The 21,016-nt window shown below is 39.0% G+C and overlaps 2 protein-coding genes across 4 annotated transcripts in view; one reads left to right on the forward strand and one right to left on the reverse strand.

The window, feature by feature from the left end:
* wdpcp (WD repeat containing planar cell polarity effector) overlaps positions 1-13,776 on the reverse strand; it is a 92,343-nt gene extending 78,567 nt beyond the window's left edge. For 2 of the 3 annotated variants that reach the window (XM_063491351.1, XM_063491349.1), the window contains exons 1-2: positions 13,322-13,776; positions 11,945-11,987 (exon numbers count right to left, since the gene is read on the reverse strand). The gene's annotated coding sequence lies outside the window, so the exon portion shown is untranslated. The remainder of the gene's footprint in view (positions 1-11,944; positions 11,988-13,321) is intronic. The other variant, XM_063491350.1, reaches the window with a different exon arrangement.
* A 92-nt stretch (positions 13,777-13,868) lies between these two features.
* Positions 13,869-20,524, forward strand: mdh1ab (malate dehydrogenase 1Ab, NAD (soluble)). The gene is made up of 9 exons (XM_063491352.1): positions 13,869-13,967; positions 14,451-14,549; positions 14,928-15,024; positions 16,648-16,823; positions 17,103-17,225; positions 17,334-17,510; positions 18,640-18,753; positions 19,614-19,703; positions 19,974-20,524. Exons 1-9 carry the CDS (start codon positions 13,965-13,967, stop codon positions 20,094-20,096), a joined length of 1,002 nt encoding a protein of 333 aa, XP_063347422.1. The 5' UTR covers positions 13,869-13,964; the 3' UTR covers positions 20,097-20,524.
* The last annotated feature ends 492 nt before the right edge of the window (positions 20,525-21,016 follow it).

A 21,016-nucleotide genomic window follows, 5' to 3' on the forward strand; every position in this document is an offset into this window, starting at 1 on the left:
CAGCGAAGGTGACGCGTGTCACACTGACCGTGGTTTTGTTTATGTTGTTGGATTTTCTTCTTTTAAAGCTGTCTGGTGCCCCGTTGTTTGCCCCTCACCTTCTGACCATAAACAGCAAACACACAAACACACACACACACACACACACACCAAATGTGCACAGACACATTCATAAAAACACAAGAACATATGGCTCAAACATGAAAAAGTGTCTTACTTTTTCATTTATTTGTGAAGCAAATTACCTGCCCAAAATTATCAGTTAATAATAAAAAGTACACTCCTGCACATAGATGCAAATCCCTCTCATAATGAGGACACAGAAGATCATTCTTGTTTGAATATTAAGTGCTTAAGTATTAACATAAAGCCGACAGCAACGCTGGTAACCAGTATAAAGTGCACTTCACAGTGATTGCCACAGTGATTTTCACAGTAGAAAATATTTTACTCCATATTGACATGATAATATCACCAGCTGCTGCAGATCTGTTAGCTGCACATCTATGATGTCAGTCCTCCCTGTCTACCACGTCCCAAAGGTGCTCTGTTGTTACAGAGGTTGGGTGGCTGTGGAGGCTTTTGGGGACTAGTTAACTTATTATCATGTTAAAAAACAAACAAAAAAAGTTGGGTACCCTGTAGTCATAAAGGGATGGACATGGTCAGCAATAGTACTCAGGTAGGCTGTGAAGATTAAAGAGTGCCAAGAAATTATCCCCGACATCATAACATTTTCCATCTGGCACCTACAACCATTCAAAGTCACTTCAGTCCCCTGTCTTCTTCATTCTCATGCTCACCTTAAACTTGAAAAGACCGTGTCCATGTGCCTAAATGCACAGACTTGTCGTCATCTAACTGGCTGACTAGATATTTGCGTTAACAAGTGTATATCCACTCATTAAAAGTGATTGGCCACTTAACTATTTTTTCTTCTCACACGCAGGTGTGAGCACCTTAATACCAGTAAGCTCAAACCAATTTCAATACAGAGAAACTAGTTTTCGATTTGAATGGTCGATGTATAATGCACAGCAAAGTTTCAAGACCAAGAAAGGCGTTAGCTTTGTTTTTGAGTCTGTGCGCACATCCAGAAAACATCGAGCTTAGCTGAAACTTCCCTGTTGTGTACTTAACCACATATGCGCACTCAGGTACACACAAACACACCTGTCAAGGTGTCATGAAGACCAGGCCCTTTTAAGGTTGTTGTCAGATGCACTGAGAGAGATAGACCCAGGCAAAACGAAAGGTCACAATGAACGTCCCCTAGACTTCTCAGCGGTCTTATTTCGCCGTCACACACTCACACACACGCTGTCTGTCACCTCCCAGACGAGGCCATGACACCTTGGACACCTCTCAGCAGGCAGTGCCTCCCTCTGTCCATCTGTCTCTCTGACAGGTTGACATGGCACAGAGCGGTCGGACGTCAGTGACACTCAGAGCAAGAGGTTTGTTCTCTTTGCTGTGACCTCAGAGATGGACACTGGTGTCATATCTCTGTTCTCCCACCGCTGCCGTCAACTTAGAAGAGGAAATAAAATCCTTTCTCGCATCGACTCCCAACTCTTCTTCTCTTTAGCTGGCAGTTGTCTGTCATGAGCATCACTGCAGGGTCTATGTGGAGACTGCAATGAACATAATCTACAGATTAAAACCAATTCTATGACAGCAGCTGTAATAATCAAACTTTATTCAGCTTGTCCAATTCATAGATTCTGAAGGAATTTAGTCAAAGATGGTGTTAAATTCTTAAATTTGATAAAGTATTTGATAAAGGAAAACAAATTGCCTGTGAAGTTCAACTATAAAATCTTGGCATAATGGTATGATGGGGACCGAAGTCACGAAGGCCAACAAATCAACACAGTACTAATATAAATATGAAACAGCAGTAGGAAAAGTATAGGTCCTCATCAGTGGATTTCTTGCTGTTGTTTAGGTAACAGGAATATCACTTGAGTGGTTAATCAAACTTAACAATTTCATAAAAACTATAAATGAAAAAAGAATAACTTTTTAACCAAATATTTCTGAATATATAAACAGTAACTAGGTTACTTTTTAAATTACCATGCTACCTAGCTTTTTTCTTAGACTAAATATAGTACAGTTTGCCTTGTCTTTAAAGGTGCCCAATAGAATCTAATGCTCTAGTGTCAACAGAAAAACAAAAATAACAGAAGAATACTACAAACTACTAGGTGTTGTGGAACTTTAACATTAGTTGCTACTGTACAAACATAAGAAACATGCAAAGCCAAAGCAGACTATAGCTGTCAAAAAGTCAAGAACAAGAAACACAGAAATGAGACAAAGTGAAAACTTCAGCAGGTAACGCTAAAGGTCTGCCAGCTATCTGCAGTCACTTCCAAGCAGTTAGGGGTGGGGTGCTATCTTTGGTTCATTTCCAGGCAAGCATCTCTGGTGAAAGTGCCCATCCCCTGTCAAGCAGTATAATGTTTCTGATATGAATCTATTTCTCTGGCAAAGTTTTCAACATTCAGTGGCAATAAGAGAGCAAAAATTGGACCGATAGCCAAGCCATTGCTGGCTATTGTAAAGCAATGTGAAATAAGGCAATGCAGTTAATTGACATTTTTACCTACCTGGCACGTTTTAGTAGTTCAGCTTGAGCCAAGAAAAGCCAAAGCTTTGAAAGCACTAGTTTTATTGAGCCTGGCAAGGAAAGATTTCAACAAGAGCACTGTGTCTAAAATTGTTTTTAAATTTACCACAATAAAAAAACAACATATATGTATCTGATGGTAATAAAGACCAAGAATCAGTAAGGATTATTTAGACCATAATTGAGCAGCCCTAAGTGGAAACCAGTTTCTTAATTTCTTTCTATACATGTTCACCATTATCTGCTAGACGAAATGTTAAAATCTCCAAAAACTGCATGCATTTATGCATAAGCATAAAAGCCATTACCTTGGTTACAAAGGGTTTGTATAATAAACAAAAAACCCCAGGTAAAGTTTGGCTTTTGTATCTCTACGGTTTTCTGATGCATTTTCAGCTTTCCATCAGCACAGAGTCTGATAATTTGCCGCCTGCAGTAAAGAGGTCAGTGAAACTGGTGCTGAGGTTTAAAATCAGAGTACAAAATAAGACAACAGTGCACACACACGTATGCACACACACACACACGCGCACACACACACACACACACACACACACACACACACACACACACACACACACACACACACACACACACACACACACACACACACACACACACACACACACATTTGGCTATTCTCCATCTGTCTGAGAGCCCAAGCATCCAGCCGTGCGTAAAAACAGCACTGTCCTGCCCAACACTCCTCCAAGAGTACAGTCATTATGGGACTGAATGGCATGGCCTGCACCCCATGACACACATGCACACACACGCGTGCGCACGCACGCACACACACTTCAGTGTTGTGTTCTTTTAGACTCTTTTAGACTCATGACCTATCTTTACTTCACTTTGACACACACATGCAGTCTTACAGGTTCAGTTATACTTCAAGCTCGGGTCCTCTACCTGAGGCCTGGGAGCTTTTATATAAAGGGAAATTTTACAGCACTCATTTCTGTTGTACATGCAGGATCGTTGGGTCAAGTCATGTCTTGTCAGACCCTGTATCCTGTTTCCATTGAGCTTGACAGTTAAGAGTAGCACAGGGGGCTGCACAGGGCCCCGTGTTAAACACATTCACCCTGCAGTTAGCCCTGTCTGACTTAAAGAAAACAGCTCATCTTTCACATCAAACAGCTATACAAACTTTGACACACCTACAATTCAAAGTTTACCACAATTAGTTGAATAGCTACAGCTGACTGTCAACCATTTTTTCATCCTGTTTAAAAAAAAAAACAAAAAACTTCATGTTTCCATTACCTATAATGCCATCTGTACATTTAGTAACTGCTTATCATTATGTGGGTGAGTTAAAAAGAACACTAGCAAAAGCCTTAAGTCTCAACTCCTTTAACAGTCTTTAACAAGTTGGACTTTTAACTACAGGGCCATTATTATTTGCATAAGTACAATTTAAGTATTTGCCATTATGCTCCTGGTAGACACCTATACTATAATATCCACTTACTAAGCAGTTAAATTATTGTCTAGATGTTCCATGTCACTCAAAAGCATCCAAAACAAAAACCTTGCCATCCACAACTTTTCAGCTTTATGCGTGCCAGGCTAAGGGAAGGCTATACACATAGCCATGATTGGTAAAATTATACTATACTACTACTACTACTACTACACTTTGTGTCACTACCAGTAATTTTACCTTTCATCATTTGAAGTCATCCAATGTCATGGACTTTCTGTGGCATATAAAAACCTAATAAAGATTTGCTTCAGCCAGTTTGCTTTACAGGTGAAGTCATAACTGTGATTGGTGGAAAGTGAAATTAGTCATTAGCTGTCCAATCAACTTAAAACCAGACTGAGTAAATACAATCCTATTTAAAAGAATTATTTAACAGAACAAACAATTATTTTTTCTCTTTACTTGTGATTTTCCTTGAGGGGAAGATCAAAAGCTCTTTGAGGAGTGCCAATATTTTCCTACACTGTATGTGAAACAGTGCAGATGAATCATGTGACTGTGGAAACAAGTTTCCCAACGCCATTCTCTATAATGTGTGACAGAACCTTCCCTTCACCCCCTTCTCTCCCATGCATGCCCATAGGCTTAACGTCGTCTGGGTGGGACGATCCCGCCGGCTCACTGTCGGCACGGCAACGAGTGCTATCCTGGCTAACATCTGCTGCACGACCCGGGGCCACTCAGAATGGGCCTTAATCCCCACACAGCCATGTTGTGGGGGAAAACATTCTTTCCTTTTAGAAAGAGCAGACAAACAGGGACAGGCGGTGTTGCTAGTAACCTGCAGGCAACTGGCCTCTTGGAAGGACCTGGAATGCTGTTGGTTACGTGGCCCCCAATTGTGCCACGGCCCATTATGGCTGTGCAGAGGGGTGTGACCGCCAGCATCGGCAGCAAGTTGCCATCGCTGGTCCAGTTGGATGGATTTGGATTTTGAAGTTAATGAAAGGTGGTGCGAGTGGGCTTGCTGGGGTGGGTCAGAGGGGGGTTTGTGAGCCAGACTTGTTATGCTAAAACAACAGTTGCATTGATAAAAACAAATGTGAACCCCACTCTCCACTCCGTCCTCTCCTGTGCGAGTTTGCCACCACGTCAACTGGCTGTGGGTCCAGGATACTGTTGCTGCAGCATTTCTGGTCATCCTTCAGTGAGTTTTCCATGCGTTGGTTGCCGTCAACAGCAGAGAGAACAGGGAATAAGTTTTCAGTGAGGACCCAATGCACAACATGTGGCAGTTTAGTGCCCCCTTGTGGGCATGGTAAAGAGAAAAGGTGCTCTGGAAGCACATAAATACACCCACAGACACTTCTAGCAAGAATCATTCAAAGTCATAACACGACAAGTGAACAACTCTCCCCTCCGAAACAAGCCGAGCCATGATCCTTCATATTACGGTTTCTGATAAAGATCTTCTCTGAGGAAATGAAGACGGAGCCCCATCAATCAGTCCATCAATTGCTGTGAAATATGTATTTGTCTTAATATAGAGTTTGATCCCATCAAACCCATTTCACGGACCATTTCCCTATGCAAACACCTCTGGGAGAAAGAGGAAGGGAGATTGGCAGAGTGTGGGTGAGGCTTGCTCACAGGAAGAAACACACCTCTGATGATGGCTCGGTGTGTGTACATTATGAGATTTAATTGAATAGTTCTGCATCAGTGCCAAAAAGTTACGTTAGTGTGTTTGCAGAGGTCTGCGTTCTTTTTGATTGAGGGCTTAGTTGTTATTTTTTAATATCATCATCATCATCATTATTTTCACAGCAAGCCAACATAATCAGAGTGCTTCTCAGGTTTCAATCACAGACAGTGAAAGCAACCAGCTCAAGAAATATCAGTACATAGGTAAGCAAAGTTATGACAGTCTTGTATTTTTGATTAGTTTTGTTTTCAAGTCAGACGTTTCTGTGAGTTTCCACTTAAAGCTGTTTTGCCCATTTCAGTTTAGTTAGAAAATATTTAGCCTTAGCTCAGTTTTTTTTTAAGTTTTAGTCTAAATTATGCAAGAACTGACATTTGTCAGGGCAAGATTTAAGAACCTCAGAAAAACACCTGAAACACACAAATTATAAAATTATAGCTGTTACTTTGTGGGTTACATGATGCTCAGAATTATGATCATTTTTGTTTTTTGGTTTTGGGAGCGCATATGTGAGGATGGATGACTGCAGACCAAATCTAAAGGGAACAAATAAAGTAACCCAAACCTGAACAAACATGTTTACTTATACCAAACATGTAGTTTAGTATGGTGACATTTCTTCTACATTTCATATTAGTTTTGCAAGTGCACAAAATCTTTAAAGTTAAGGGTTTTTTTTCTAAATTTTTGTTTTGTATTAATTGCACATAAATCAAATGTTTTTACACACCGATTTAGCTTTTACTTGAAAATATATAGACCCGGACCTACAGCAGTTCAGGTGCAGATAATGAGAGGGAAATATGAAGTTAATATAAATGATTTTTATGTAGGGGAATTAAAAAAAATTTGCTGGTACTATTATATTTACAACCATTTAATTAAAATTCAATTAGGATATTTTTTTTTTATTGTAAATAAAAGATTAAAATCAGTGGGGTCAGGGGAAGAACGTTAATTATCAGCGATTCAGAAGATCTGATCCACTCTATTTTATTTTTCACAAAACAAAAGACTGTTTTTTTTTTTACTTTTAAAGCTAAAGCATAAACAGTATGTGGACTGATTAGGTTTAACTTTTAGTAAAAACTACATAATTAAAAAAATAAAAATAAAAAAAAATCGAGAACAAAATCTGGGTGTAGAATCGAGCACTCATACATGACCTTTACCCAGCTTCTTTTTAACCATTTGTCTCTCTCTGTTTGCCTTTATGTGCAATGTTACCAGACCTTTAATATTTTATGTCCCACAATCCTTGCTTAGACGTCACCTTCTACATTAGGTAATCTACCTCACTAACACCATTTAAATGTACCCCTTTTCACAAAAGTATGCTCTTTTTATAGAGTGCTAACAACCCCAGTATATCATTAAATAATTGCCATTTTAAATTTTTTTCTTAATTTCTTAATTTTTTTCTTAATTGTCCTTACTTGTTTTAATGTTTTACTTCATATTTTAAATTGTATTTCATCATATGGGTTTAAATGATGCATTGAATGTGTCTTGTATAATTTGTATGTGTAAGTTCTGTAAACTGACCCCACGATTTTTTTTTTTATCCACACCTTCTTGCTTGAAGCACATGTGGCTGCTAACTTTCCTAAACTTTCCTTGTATATTTTTTGGAATAAGTTTAGACAATGCACGGTTGCGAAAATGGTTTTCATGTTTAAGACAACTGAGCAGTGACGTGTTACGGCGTGGGTCTAGATTAAAAAAGGAGTCTGAATCCCTTTTCATGTCAAATTCCAGTAAAACTGACAGCTGTTCCCATTCTGCTGCCAGCCTGCTGCAGCAACAAGTGCTTTTGGATAGTCTTCAATACAAATCCATCAGCAGCTTTTTCCAAGTGCTGTGTGAAGAGTCATCTATGACTTACAGGTAAACTGTAGCCATATACTGACATCTAGTGAATTATTATGGTTACTGCAAATAATATCTCAACAGGATGGGGCCACACAAGTTCAAACAACACAGCACCTGCATGCATTACAGTGTGTAGATAAATAATGGAACAAACATCATCTGCTGCATCTGATCTAAAGCTTCATCAATTAATCTAAGACAGAGACATGACACTGCAGAGACAGATATGCCAACAAGTAAGCAAGGTGATGGCACGAGGATACAGAAATTGAATATGATGGGAGATAACAGTGACAGTGATGTAGTTATCTGCTGCGTATGTGTGCATGTGCACTCGTGTGAATGCAGCCTGCTATCTCACGGTGTCTGGTGGTTCACTGTGAGGGCTATTTGGTCTAGCGGCGCAGATAAGAGGGTGATATAGAGGCCGGTGGGTGTGCTGGCTATCAGCCTCCCAGCTGCCAATGTAACAGGGTCACTCAGGTGCACTATGCGGGGACAAGTGGAGGAGCAGAATAAGGGGAGATAAAGTAGAAGAGGACAGAGCGGGTGGAGATGAGGGAGGTGAACAGGTGAGGGAACAAAAAGAGGAGGTGATCGAGTGGACAAAGGAAATGCTGACAAGCACTTATCCAGATTTTGAAATGTACTTTGTATGTGTGGACATATATGTTCATAAAATCTAGACATCACTGAGAGTGATCACACTGCACATGTGTGAGTGCGTTTTTGTGGTTTAAGATTTGTGCATGGGGAAACTTTAACACCTCTATTTTTCTTTCGGTGCTCCAGGTTTCACCTGGCACGCACACACATGCACACACACACACGCACACATACACAGACAGAGAACATCAGGCTGCTCTGCAAATAAACTGGCACCAGATATTATCATGTGTGCTGCTGCTTTTCTTGGTTTCATTCCGATTTCCTTTTAACAAAGAAAAGTATGCTAATCCCCTCATGTCAACCTGACTGTGGAGACTGCCATGGTAATAAACACGGCAGTGACAGCAACAACAAACTCCTCTGAATATGCGCAGTCATAACTGTCACGTGGCATGTCATTATAAACTTTTGGGGTATTTGGGATGATTTCAGTGGGTCAACAAGTTTGAGGCTGTAGGTTAGCTGAAAGGCAGGTGAATTATCCTGTAAACAACACTATCACTGAGTTAGCAAAATATGGAGTTACTTCTAAATCAAGCAGGTAAAAGAAATACAACAAGGCAATGCTGACAAATTTCAGTAACAGTGTGACTTTGACCTAATTCACATAAAAATAAATTAGCCCTAATATTAAACAATATTAAAAACACCTGATCGCACAAAGGTATGGAGTGGAACGCATGATATTAATGGCTTAACGAGGTACATTGGGGTTAAAATCAAAGTTTTCATTGGGTCAGAAGTGATACGGTAACTTATGCTGGACACAGACTAGACTGAAGCAGGTTATGCTCAGAGTTTTGATTTAAAAGTCAGCTGCAAATACCACATTTTGACGAAAACTTTTAATTATGCTTTTAAATTATAATTATGAACCATATTCAGTCAAAAAACTTTCACTTCGTGAAAATGATATTTGTGTCTTTTTAATGAGTCCAACCTGAATCCATCAAGATTTAATGTTTTTCATACATCAAATGAACCGTTTCTGAGTTCTAGTGGGCATCTGTAAGAGGGGGAAATCCATCAATCAATCCACTGAGAGGTAAAATACTTGTATTAACTTATTAATTCACAACAAATTTGCATTATTAGCTTTGCTTTTATTTATAAAGCTTATACAGTCAAGAAACAGGAATATGGCTGCCATGAAAAGCTGCCATCTTTGGGTTCGTGGTTTAACTTAAAGCACACATGAATGCAGCGGTCAAAGATTTCAGAGCATTACACTGCTTCCATTCATTCCCCCCCCCCCTTTTTCCCCATAGCGCATCCTGCTTCCATCTCAGGTACAGCGGCATATATCCCCCCCCCTTCATGTTAGAAATAGGAGGCAAGTGAAGAAAAAAAACTATATGTAAATAAGTAGACCATACAATATCTTACTTCTTAAAAATTAACATAATACTATACAGACATTGTGTTTAAACAGCAGTCCTACACAAAGGTAAGCTGTGAAAACCTGTTTGTCCCTTTCCGATATCATTCAAAGACACAAGTACCTATCACGCAGAGGGGTAAAAATCTTCCTGGACCTCAGAGAAGCACTGCCAGGTTGCAGCAGCTGCTTCAAACAGCTATGAATCAGGCTATCAAATGCAGAGCCTTTTGAGAAGAGAAGCATTGGTGTAGGCCTCTGTCACTAGCAGATGGGGCAGATTTAGGCTTTGGATGGAGAATTGGTGGTGGTTTGGGTTAATCTTGTGCCTTAGGTTTTATAGACACTTTTGGACTGAGGAAAATATGTGAATGTAATTTGATTAATTATTTTGACCCTTGTCCATCAGTCGCTAGACTGCTGTCAAGCAAGATTTCAGCTTTGCAAACTTTAGTCTGCAGCTGTGTGCAATCAAACATTATTGCAATGGAATAATAATTACAAAAATGTATTTTTAAGACAGTAAATTGGTATGAGGAGTATAAGATCGCTTTTCACTTCCAATTCCTATAAGATAATAAAAACAATTTTGCCACAGAAGTATGGATAAAGAATAAGTCCACGTATTTGAGATGTTATTGATTGGTGCTGGACAAATGTATCCATTCATTCATCAGCCAAACACATCTACTCATTGCAGTCTGTCTCTAATGTGGATAAAACTCCTGATGAGTTTGTTCCAGGGTTTTGTTGCAGTTGTAGTTTACTTAGTTAAAACCTTCTGTCCAGTTCCCAAACCAGCTCGATGGAGTTTAAGTCTGGAGAAATCATTTGAAGCCTACTGTTTTTTCTGGTCTTGGTTTAGGATGAAGTCCTGACCTGAAAGTCTATCCTTTGTTGCTTTACCTTTCCTCACAATTCACAACAGCACAGACTACAGCACTAGTTTAATAATACATCAGAGAGCGTAGTGGTCACACTGCCATTATACAGACAGGTGATAACTTAACTTGAATTGCTTCAATATCAATTTAAAAAGGGGGGGGGGGGGGGACTGTGATGTCCTAAAGCTTTTGACATCAGTAAGCCACTTTGTCATCCCTCAAAAAACGAACCAAAACAAATGTGCTCAAACTATCAATACCTCAATCAGAATAATATACACTCACTAGTCACTTTATTAGATACACATGTTCAACTTCTCATTTGCCCAAATATCTAATCCGCTAATCACACGGCAACAACCCAATCCGTTTAGACATAGACAATGGCTGATCTCCTGAAGTTCACACCATGCATCAGAATGCGGTAGAAAGGTGATTTATTCCTACAGAATCACAAAATTGGATAATATAGGATTTGTAAAACACTGCATGGTTTGATGAGTCTTAATTTCTGTTTCAACATTTGGACAGTGTGACAGTGTGATCAGAACTTGCTGAAAATAAAATACAAACCACCTCACATCACCAGTTCAGGCTGGTGGTGGTGCTTTAATGGTGTTATGGGATAATGGGAATATTTTCTTTGCACATTTAGGGCCCTTGGACACTGAGCAAACACCACAGCCTACCTGAGCATTGTACCCAACTTCTGAATACACTGGTTTCCTGAACATAACAGTGAGTTCACTTAACTCAAATGTTCTCCACAGCCATCAAATCTTGAGATTTAGTCCATAAAACACAGTGGTGTTTGGACTGGATCTAAGCCAAAACACCACTTTTGGATTGGCGTGGAATGGGAACATGACATCATGGATGTGCAGCCAACAGAGAAAATCAAGAATTAAGGGAATTCTGAAGGTAAAAGAGGTCCAACCTGATATTGTGTCAAAAAGTGATTAGGGAAAAAACTGAATTGAACTGAACAGTTTAAATATGTATATCATTTACTAGCAAAGTGTCTAAAAACAGGGGCTGTGAATGTAATTGGTATTCAATTTAGTCTGGAGTAAGTCTGATACCATTCAGGTGTAACAGTATCTCATTTGCTTTTTGTTCAAGTCATGTAATGAGCCTGTAATGAAGCCATAAAATATTGATGCCCACGCTCAACTAACCGATCAACTTAAAACAAGATAGCAGAAAGAAACACTTCCCTTCCTGAGGAAGTACAGGTGAGGAGACTCACAACAGGAGAGGACTCGTTTAAAACAGATCATAACTTATATTCAAGCACAATTTAACAATAATGGGCCAATAAAGACACATTTAAAGACTTTCCTTTAAAAAATACTTCACTCTGTCATACCTTGGCTCTGATAGGTCCAGACGATTGCTTTAAAGGCAAAAAACTACAAAAAGAATTTACATAAAGAAGCATTAAGATTGTGTTAGTACAACTACAACTGAAGAACAATTTATACTTAAAAAAATGCAACCTTTCATTTTATAAATTTCTGTTATATATTAAAAAAAACAACAACCAAATAAATTGTTAAAAAATGTATCTGTCCAACTTCAAAATCAAAGATACACTTTTTATAAGATATTTTAGTTACTGTATGCTATGCTTGGCACAACCCTGCTGCCAATACTTCAGTCTGGAAACGTTAATTTTAAAAGTATTATTCAATAAATCTTTGACCATTAAATTAAAGATAGTTACCCTCATACTAAATACTCATTAAATTAAGACTTAATTTATGTTAACTTAAGCAACTTAAAATCTATCTTACCCAACCTTTCAGTAGTCAACCCTTATTAGGAATTTCAGCATTTATTTTGAAATCTTAAAAATACTATTCATAGAAAAATGTAAACTATTACAAAGGCAACAGATTAAACCCTTGTATGCAGAATGGATATATGAGTTTGAATTTGTAGATTAGAAAAAAATATTCAGGTATACAGAAATGTTTTTCTCAATAAAATATTACTTTGTTAACACGTGTTTGTATTCTTTGCTTTATATGTATTTAACATAGTGGCGCAAAACAGGTAATTGACAGATGTGAGCTCTGGAACCTAATGCACTGTGACAGTCAAGGATAAATGTAGTTATATAAAACTATATTAATTAATTTTATTTTGGTAACACGGGTAACAAGGTTGCATTGACTCAGTCTAGTCAGAAAATACTAAAAGGGAAAAATGCTAAATGTATCAAAGAGGTCTGACTTTTAGTTTACCCATATTGTTAACACACAACTCAATCGTGTCATTTCGTCTTTGTCGGGACGGTTCTGTCTTTTCCCTTTCCAGACTGAATAGGTTTCAGTATCAGGGTTGTGCATATACGGTGGGACAAAATTTGCAGAGGATAATTATTGTTCTGAGTTATTGCTGTATTATAGGAGAAATATGTCAACAAACACAGAAAAACAATAACAACAAAAGATTTATTACGTATTTTAAGTATTTTAACTGTTAGTTGACATGCGGGGGGTCTCAAAGGCTGTTTTGCATTTTAAATATTTTGGGAACACTTTTTCAACTACTAGGTTTACATTTTGTCCCAGTGCAGGTTTAATTTACACAACAAATAAATGTTCTAGTATTTTGTGCATGAATTGTTTTCAAATTCATGTGAGAAACAGAAAATATCCTGCAATTGTAGAATGGTCCATAACACCGCCGCCATGAAGGAAACGGGGATATCGAAAGAAGCAGGTTATTAACAACTCACCTCAATTATCTCATTGACGAGGGCTGCAGCAGTGTCTGTTCTTTCTCCACCCGATTGACTTCAGCGTTTTCTTAAACTTAATAGCGACTACAAAACTTTCATACTGACTGTTCACTACAGATAGATAGCTACTAACATTAACCTAGACTTACGAACTGTACTGTACCCCGATATACAAAGATAGTCTCACTTGATCATCTCACTGCTCTGCCAAATTAACTGCACCATCTGTTTGTCTGTGCATCTGTTTGCTAAGCTAATGACAAACTGCACTCACGCTACTAGCAAGGTCGCTAAGCAACGGTAAGCGAATCTTCCAAGGCTATGCTAACCAGCTAGCACAGTAAATATCGATATCATGGAGAAGCCTTTTTTTATAGCATCGGTAACGGTACTGCAGTCTGTAGGATTGTTTATTTGCCTGCTAATACCTTTCTTGTTGAAGCTGGCTTATTTATGTGGCATTTGAAAAATACCTAAAAGACTACACAAACGATGAAAACTACAACTACATGGATCCTCAAGCTGCCGTTTAGCTATTGTAAGTGTCGTAATCAAAAGAGCTTAAATACGAGTGACCTCTGGCTTGAGCGACAAGTGGGAGAACCAGAAGCGTGAGGGACGTCCTGCTTGTCTTGGCAGTATGGTGAGTAGATACAGTAAATATGTTAGTTAACTTATTTTTTTTCTGCACTGCAGATTAAACTGTTGATATTCACCCTGCTAATGCAGGAAATTCACAAAGTAAGGTATGCGTTGTTTCTAGCTCACGGCATGACGCAGCCAACCAGAGGACTCAAAAGTTGACTTTATTTAAAAAGTCTCGTTTCGTGTCAAAGTCGCGTGACACTTTTCTTATTTTGGTTATTTTAAATTGATGCTATCGAATAAATGTCAAAGATGGCGATGAACCTGATCCCCCAAGTATATGCTCATTTGTTATGCAACCCTAAGTCGTGTCTGCAGGCACAGGTCTATTTTTGAACTCACCCCCTGCTTTACTAAATCTTTTAGACAAGAATGGACACCCAGCCCACGTGCAGTTCCAGTTAAACTTTCATGTGTGTCTTATGAGAGAATTCAATGCTGTGATTGCTAACAGCAGTTTTCTTCACCTTGTGTCTTGCAGGCTGAGCCTATTAGAGTTCTGGTGACCGGTGCTGCTGGGCAGATTGCCTATTCCCTGTTGTTCAGCATTGCCAAAGGAGATGTGTTTGGCCAAGACCAGGTAAAGAAGGGTTTTGCCCTGCGCTTGTTAAACACTCAGTTCCTTCTGCCTGTCACCAGGCGCACCCATGAAACTGACAGCTGGGAATGTCACGAATTTTCCAGGTCATATCTGGGATGACATTGCACATACTGTATGTTGTTCCTTTGGAAATTGATCAGGTTACACTAGCTTATTCATGACCGCTCAGATCAACCTGGACTGTCCTTGAAGTCAATGAAGCGGATCTTGTGCGAAGAGCACTTGATCCAATTGGTGCATGGCTTAGGCCTTCCCATGCTGTCCCAGAGAACTAAGTCTCCCACTGACATGTAATTGTATACAGGGGTTATTATGCAATTGCATTTAAATTCAGTTATTTCCTTTTTCTTCTGGCAGCCAATCATTTTGCTCCTGTTGGACATCACCCCCATGCTGCCGGTCCTGGAAGGTGTAGTCATGGAGCTGCAGGACTGTGCCCTTCCACTTCTGAAAGGTAATCATTTAATCATTGAGCAATACCAGTTTGTGTGGTGGGGTTTTTTTTGTTTTGTTTTTTGTTTGTTTGTTTTGTTTTTGACAAACTGGATATTTGAGAGCAGAAGTAGCTAAATTATCTTTTGTTTTTTTTCTTTGCTTTCAGCCTTTTCTATTTTTAGTAATAGAACTGCCTGTGATACTTCAATACACTTAAATAAATTCATAAACGACCATATGACAAATGAGATCTGCTGTTCCAACTCACGCTCAATCTTCGTTCATGAAAAAGAATGCCTTGCTTGAGGCAAACAATGGTGTTTTTATTCTTTTTTGTTTTTATTTCCATTTATACAGATACCATTTCTTCATGTGTTTTGTTTTTAGGGGGGGGTTGGCAGAAGGATCACCTTGTAAATGTTTTAATCCACCTTTCCTTCTATACCTACATATCCCAAAATATGATCCATGAGCAGATGTTAGCTAATAAGAGGAACCTACACCCTTTTTGTTGGAGGTGGATGGTTTTTCTTGAATAAGCTTTAGAGATTTTGTTTGCACAGAATGGGCTCGTTTTCTTGTCTGAGTATGGACCCAGTTTTTTGTTTGTTTTGTTTGTTTGTGTGTTTCGTTGCTGCTGTCATGGACTCGGTCATGAGGCGCCACTATGTGCCATCTCCATTGTGACCTGGAATTTTTACTTTGCAATGGTGCTGTCCTTTGCTTTTGTTTGCGCGGGGCTGAAAGAGGCCCCTGTATTAGCCAGCCACGATGCAAAGACAACACCTCATGCACATCAAGACAAAGATAAATGCAGTTCTCATCAAACTGGTCACCATTTTTCTAAATCTTATGACTGCAATTTAGAGTGATGCTTTGTCTCAAACAATTAAAAAAGAGTCAACACGGTAAATGTCAGATGCACAACACAAACAGGAAGGACTTCCTGTGGACCTCATGTTCTTGTAACAGTTTTAGGGAGTGTGTGTGAGCAACTTTTACTCATGCAACTTTTATCAGGAGCTGACACCATGTTCCCATATTGCAGTAAAGATCTGATGTGCCATTAATTTAAAATGAATTCATTTTTTTTCAATTCAGAATGGGCCTTTGGGGGATCAATTATTGGAAGCTCAGTATGCCCATGTATTATTATGGCATTGTCAGAAATCTCAAGTATTGTCCTGCTATTTTCAGTTTCATAAACAAAAATATATTTTATGGTCATTTAAATGCATCCCCAGTTCTCACTAATATGGTTTGTAAACACAATTTCACCACAGTGCTAATAATTTTTGATTGGGTTTTGCTAAAAACCAGTATCCAATAAGAGCGAGGTCTACTTCCACCTTGGGTGCTAACAGTAAAGGTTAAATCCTTAACCAACCTGAGTACTTATGTCCCCCCCCCCCCCCCCCCCAAAGGCCTAGTATATTGTTATGAAATTTGAAGACATTCTGCAAAAAGTTGCAGATATTATAAAGTTTTTACTGATTTGTCACATTTGATTTGACTGCTTCTCTTCAGGGGGAGAACAAATTCCACTATGAACTTAATAGTCCCTCTCAAGGTTCAAAGTTGACAAATTGCCAAAGCGTAAAGTATTAAAAACCTATTGGCAATCAATTTTCTCCTTCTACAGAGATCATACCCACTGACAAAGAGGAGGTAGCCTTCAAGGACCTGGATGCAGCCATCTTGGTGGGCTCAATGCCCAGAAAGGAGGGTATGGAGAGGAAGGACCTCCTTAAAGCGAATGTGGCCATCTTTAAGAGCCAGGGAGCTGCCCTGGATAAGTATGCCAAGAAGACTGTGAAGGTAATTAGAAGCATATTTTCTGATGTAAAACACTCCCTTCCTGTCAAGTGAGCAAATTTGAAAGAAACTTCTCAGCCTCTGCCAAATAGATAGAAATGTTTCCTAAACATTTTGTGCTTCTGGGAAAAATGGCAAAATCTTAATGAAGTATTTCCTGATGCCAAAACATTTTTCCCTTCTCGGTGTTGCATAATATAAGTTTGCTCGATTTACTCATGATAGTAATAAGACATAAAATCTGCATGGCATATGTTTTTAAATTGGTTTATGTATGTTCAGGTGCTGGTTGTGGGAAACCCTGCCAACACCAACTGTCTGGTTGCAGCCAAGTCTGCTCCCTCTATCCCCAAAGAGAACTTTTCCTGCCTCACCCGTCTGGACCACAACCGGGCTCGCTCTCAGGTACGGTCCTCTCACTTCTTTCACTTTCTGATAGCGGTCTCAGACGTTTGGCAGCCACATTGTTAATCCTGGCTTACTGCAAACCTGACTTTTCTTCGTTTCCTGTAGGTGGCAATGCGCTGTGGTATTCCAGCCACTCAGGTGAAGAATGTGATCATCTGGGGGAACCACTCCTCCACACAATACCCAGATGTTCACCACTGCAAGGTCAACATGTCCGGCAGTGAGCTGACCTGCTTTGACGCAATCAAGGATGATGATTGGCTTAAAGGCGATTTCATTACTGTGAGTTGATGATTTCTAGATGAAAGCATGATATTTTATAGCTGGAGTGTACTCGCGCTCGGATGCTTTTGGCTGTGCTTGAGAAAAGGCCTATAATATGATCCTCATATTTTACTTTATTGTTCTTCTATCTTTTCTTCATCCTGACGCTCCTAATAAGATTAATGGTTTTGAACATTAGTGGTTACATTTGTGGCTTAATAATGCCCTTCTTTCTTTTTTTTTTTTAATTTTGCACAATGGTCAGTTTTCCGGTTGCTGTTCATGCGGGCAGATGTCAGTAAGGCATGAAGTCCCTTTTTTAGGCTGAGCTGATATACTCACCTGTTTTCCAAGTCCATTTGAACTGCAACATTATTCATCTGTATAAGCAAACGGTCTAATTTTATGTGGTTATAGGTTTGGAGTTCAGTTTTTCAAATGCCACATTTATTTTGGAGCCTTGAGCACCACTGACTAAATTTCAGTGATAATAGCTACAGAGAAGTCAGTCTTGAGCTTGCTCTAAAGACAAACTATAAGCACTTGTATGAGGCCCCTTTTCTGCTAGCAAACATGTAATTTTCCTTCAAGCAAAATATTTTCTGGGAGACATTCAAAAACATGATTTGTTTTTTGTGAACCAAAAACCTCAAAGATTTGCAGAATGGTCAAAAATCCTCAGGGTGTGTTTCCAAAACCTCCAAAAGTCATATTTGCTAGGTCTATCCTGGGTTCCTTCAGGTAGGTATGCCTGAAACACCTTACCTAGAAGGTGCTTGTCTCTAATCTTATTCTTCACACATTTTGTAGCAATACCCTATGTTCCTGTCCTTACCTGACAGCTTCACTGTCATGATCAGCTCTCTTCATTACAACAATCTCTGCATCGCTACAGACAGTGTACCGGTCCTTGTGTCAATCTGCCACTTATGAACAAAGGGAGAACAAGATTATACCTTGTTGCTTGCAGTGTGCAGCCCATGTAAAGCAGATATTTGGGGGACAGTAAGTATAGTAGTAGTAGGCAGGGGCAGCATTTACATTGGTCCAGTTGATAAAGAGAACTGATTCTCAAAATCAAACCTAGTCACAGAGCTCAATAACACTGCTGCATTTTCATTTAATGGCCCATGTTCTTACTTTGCAGACTGTACAACAGAGAGGTGCTGCAGTCATCAAGGCCAGGAAACTTTCTAGTGCCATGTCTGCAGCCAAGGCCATCTGTGACCACATGAGAGACATCTGGTCAGGCACCCATGAGGTAAATCCTACATCTGTTTGTTATATCGGTCATTTGGGAATTTTCGCATGTTGCACTGTTCTGATAAGAAGTAATTATTCTGATATTTAGAGGTCCATTTTGCACTTTTTACCCCTCAGCTGTAAAAGGCTGCTGGGGTATTGTCATTGGGCAGACAGTGGCATGGACATTCAAGTTTGTGAATGCGATAACTGGAATGGGGTGATGTAGGCTTTTCATATTGATACCATAGGTGCAGCTACTAAAAATCTCAGATGAGTTTAAAACTCAAGGTCAAAGGTCCTCACCGAGGATTTTCAAGTTTACACCATAGGTGCATCTGCTAGAACACTGAGGGGTAGCACTGGTGACCACCATTATTTTTGACATGTTAGGACGATGCCCCCTTTGCACCATTGATATTAATTTGCAACTAATTTGACAAACTGTAGGTTCCTAAATCTAACAAGATCCTATACTCAAGATGCACTGTAGCAAATTAGATTATTTTTCATTTATTTATACTTCCTTCATCGTAGCAGAACGATTGAGTTTATAAACTTGGATTTTTCTCTGTGTGAAAACAAATCAAAACTAGAAAAAGATACAAGTGAACTCCAAGGGAACCAAAATGCATCACTACAAACCACGGAGTATTCAGTCTGGTCACTGGCCAGATGTGTCTGCGGCAAGTAAATGCAGAAAGAATGTGGGGTAAAACAAACCAGAGTTTGATTTAAATGGACTAAATACTGCGGGTGTGAAAACACCTTCAGATTTCTGACAGGTTACATATGGTTCTATTGTCAGTGATGCAAAGTATTTGGAAAGGCTGCATTTTATTTCAAATTCACTTTTAATGAGGTTTTTTCCTTTTTAAGGGTGAGTTTACCTCTATGGGTGTTTACTCAACTGGCAACTCCTATGGAGTCCCTGAAGACCTAATCTACTCATTCCCTGTCCAGATCCAGGTAAGCCTCGATCTCACTTTGTCTCCACTCTTCTAGCAGCTAGCATTATCTTTTCAGTGCAGCTTAAGACTAGCATTACCCTCCATTGTCTTTTTTTTTTTTTTTTTTTTTTTTTTTTTGGATGTGGATTTCATATTGAATAGGGATTTGTTGTTTTACTTTGGTTTTGTTTGTTTCTTTTTAAATTAAAGTTTGCATTAAATTAAACTTTGGGGATTTCTAGAAACATTATAGATCAAAGAACAAAACTGAAGGTACTACTTTTTTCAGAACAAGACCTGGAAAATCGTGGACAGTCTGCCCATCAATGATTTTTCCAAATCAAAGATGGACGCCACTGCAGCTGAACTGGTGGAGGAGAGGGACACAGCTGTGGCTTTCCTTGGAGTATGACTAGAGCCTGCACAGCAGCACTTAGACAGCCTCAAAACTCCAGATGCACGCCTGTGATGAAGCACTCCACCAGCCCCTCCATTACTGTGTGCTTGTGTGTGAGCGAGTCGGTGCTTATGGGTGTAAAGTTGCATTTGTATGTCAAACGATGTGAATCTGATTGTTATTGTTATTCAAGATCACAAAAATGTGTCATACTTTTGACTACATATGACTGGGTAAGTTAAGTGTCAAAAGCAGAGTTGTTGTACATCATGATGCACAAGTATCACTCACCATAAGTATACAGTATACACTGAAACTCCACTATACCGGTTAAAGCTCTCTCCATTGTTTTTCCCTTTATTGATTATTACATGGATCCTTTTTACAGCTAGTGAAGTCCTAAAACACTGGAATATTAACGCTGAAACAATAAAATAAATTTAAAAAAACAAACAAAAAAACAAGTTGTCTGATTATTGATTTCCATACATGGACGCTGTCATTTTTCCAGGTTTTGGCAATACAAGCCTTGAGTTGGTAAACCTATGTGGATTTGTTTTTGGTGTGTGTGTGGGTGTGGATTTTTTTTATTTTTTTATTTTTTATTTTTTTTTTTTTTATTTGTTTGTTTGTTTGGTTTTTTTGGGGGGGGGGGAAAGAGTTCCTACCTGAGCCCCAACCTTTTAAAGCATTCACAATAGGCCGTTTGAGTCCCCTAGGTTACCAGATGGGCCTCAATGAGTCAATTTTGTTTAAGTATAATTTGATGCAGATGCTCGATTAGTTTGTGATCTGTAGTTTTGTAGTGTAGGACACAAATGATACAGGGTGGCATTAAAATATAACTTCACTAGTATTTATACTATGTCAGGTTAATATATTTACTTTATATACATAATATTTTAACTAAAATTGGGTCCTATTGTAACATTTAA

The sequence above is a fragment of the Pelmatolapia mariae genome, linkage group LG13 (assembly GCF_036321145.2).
Source record: "Pelmatolapia mariae isolate MD_Pm_ZW linkage group LG13, Pm_UMD_F_2, whole genome shotgun sequence".
Classification (NCBI taxonomy): Eukaryota; Metazoa; Chordata; class Actinopteri; order Cichliformes; family Cichlidae; genus Pelmatolapia; species Pelmatolapia mariae.

Coding starts and splice junctions, on each gene's coding strand:
- mdh1ab (XM_063491352.1), top strand. Junction 15,025..16,647: donor TGCCCTTCCACTTCTGAAAG/GTAATCATTTAA, acceptor CTCCTTCTACAG/AGATCATACCCACTGACAAA. Junction 17,511..18,639: donor TTAAAGGCGATTTCATTACT/GTGAGTTGATGA, acceptor CTTACTTTGCAG/ACTGTACAACAGAGAGGTGC.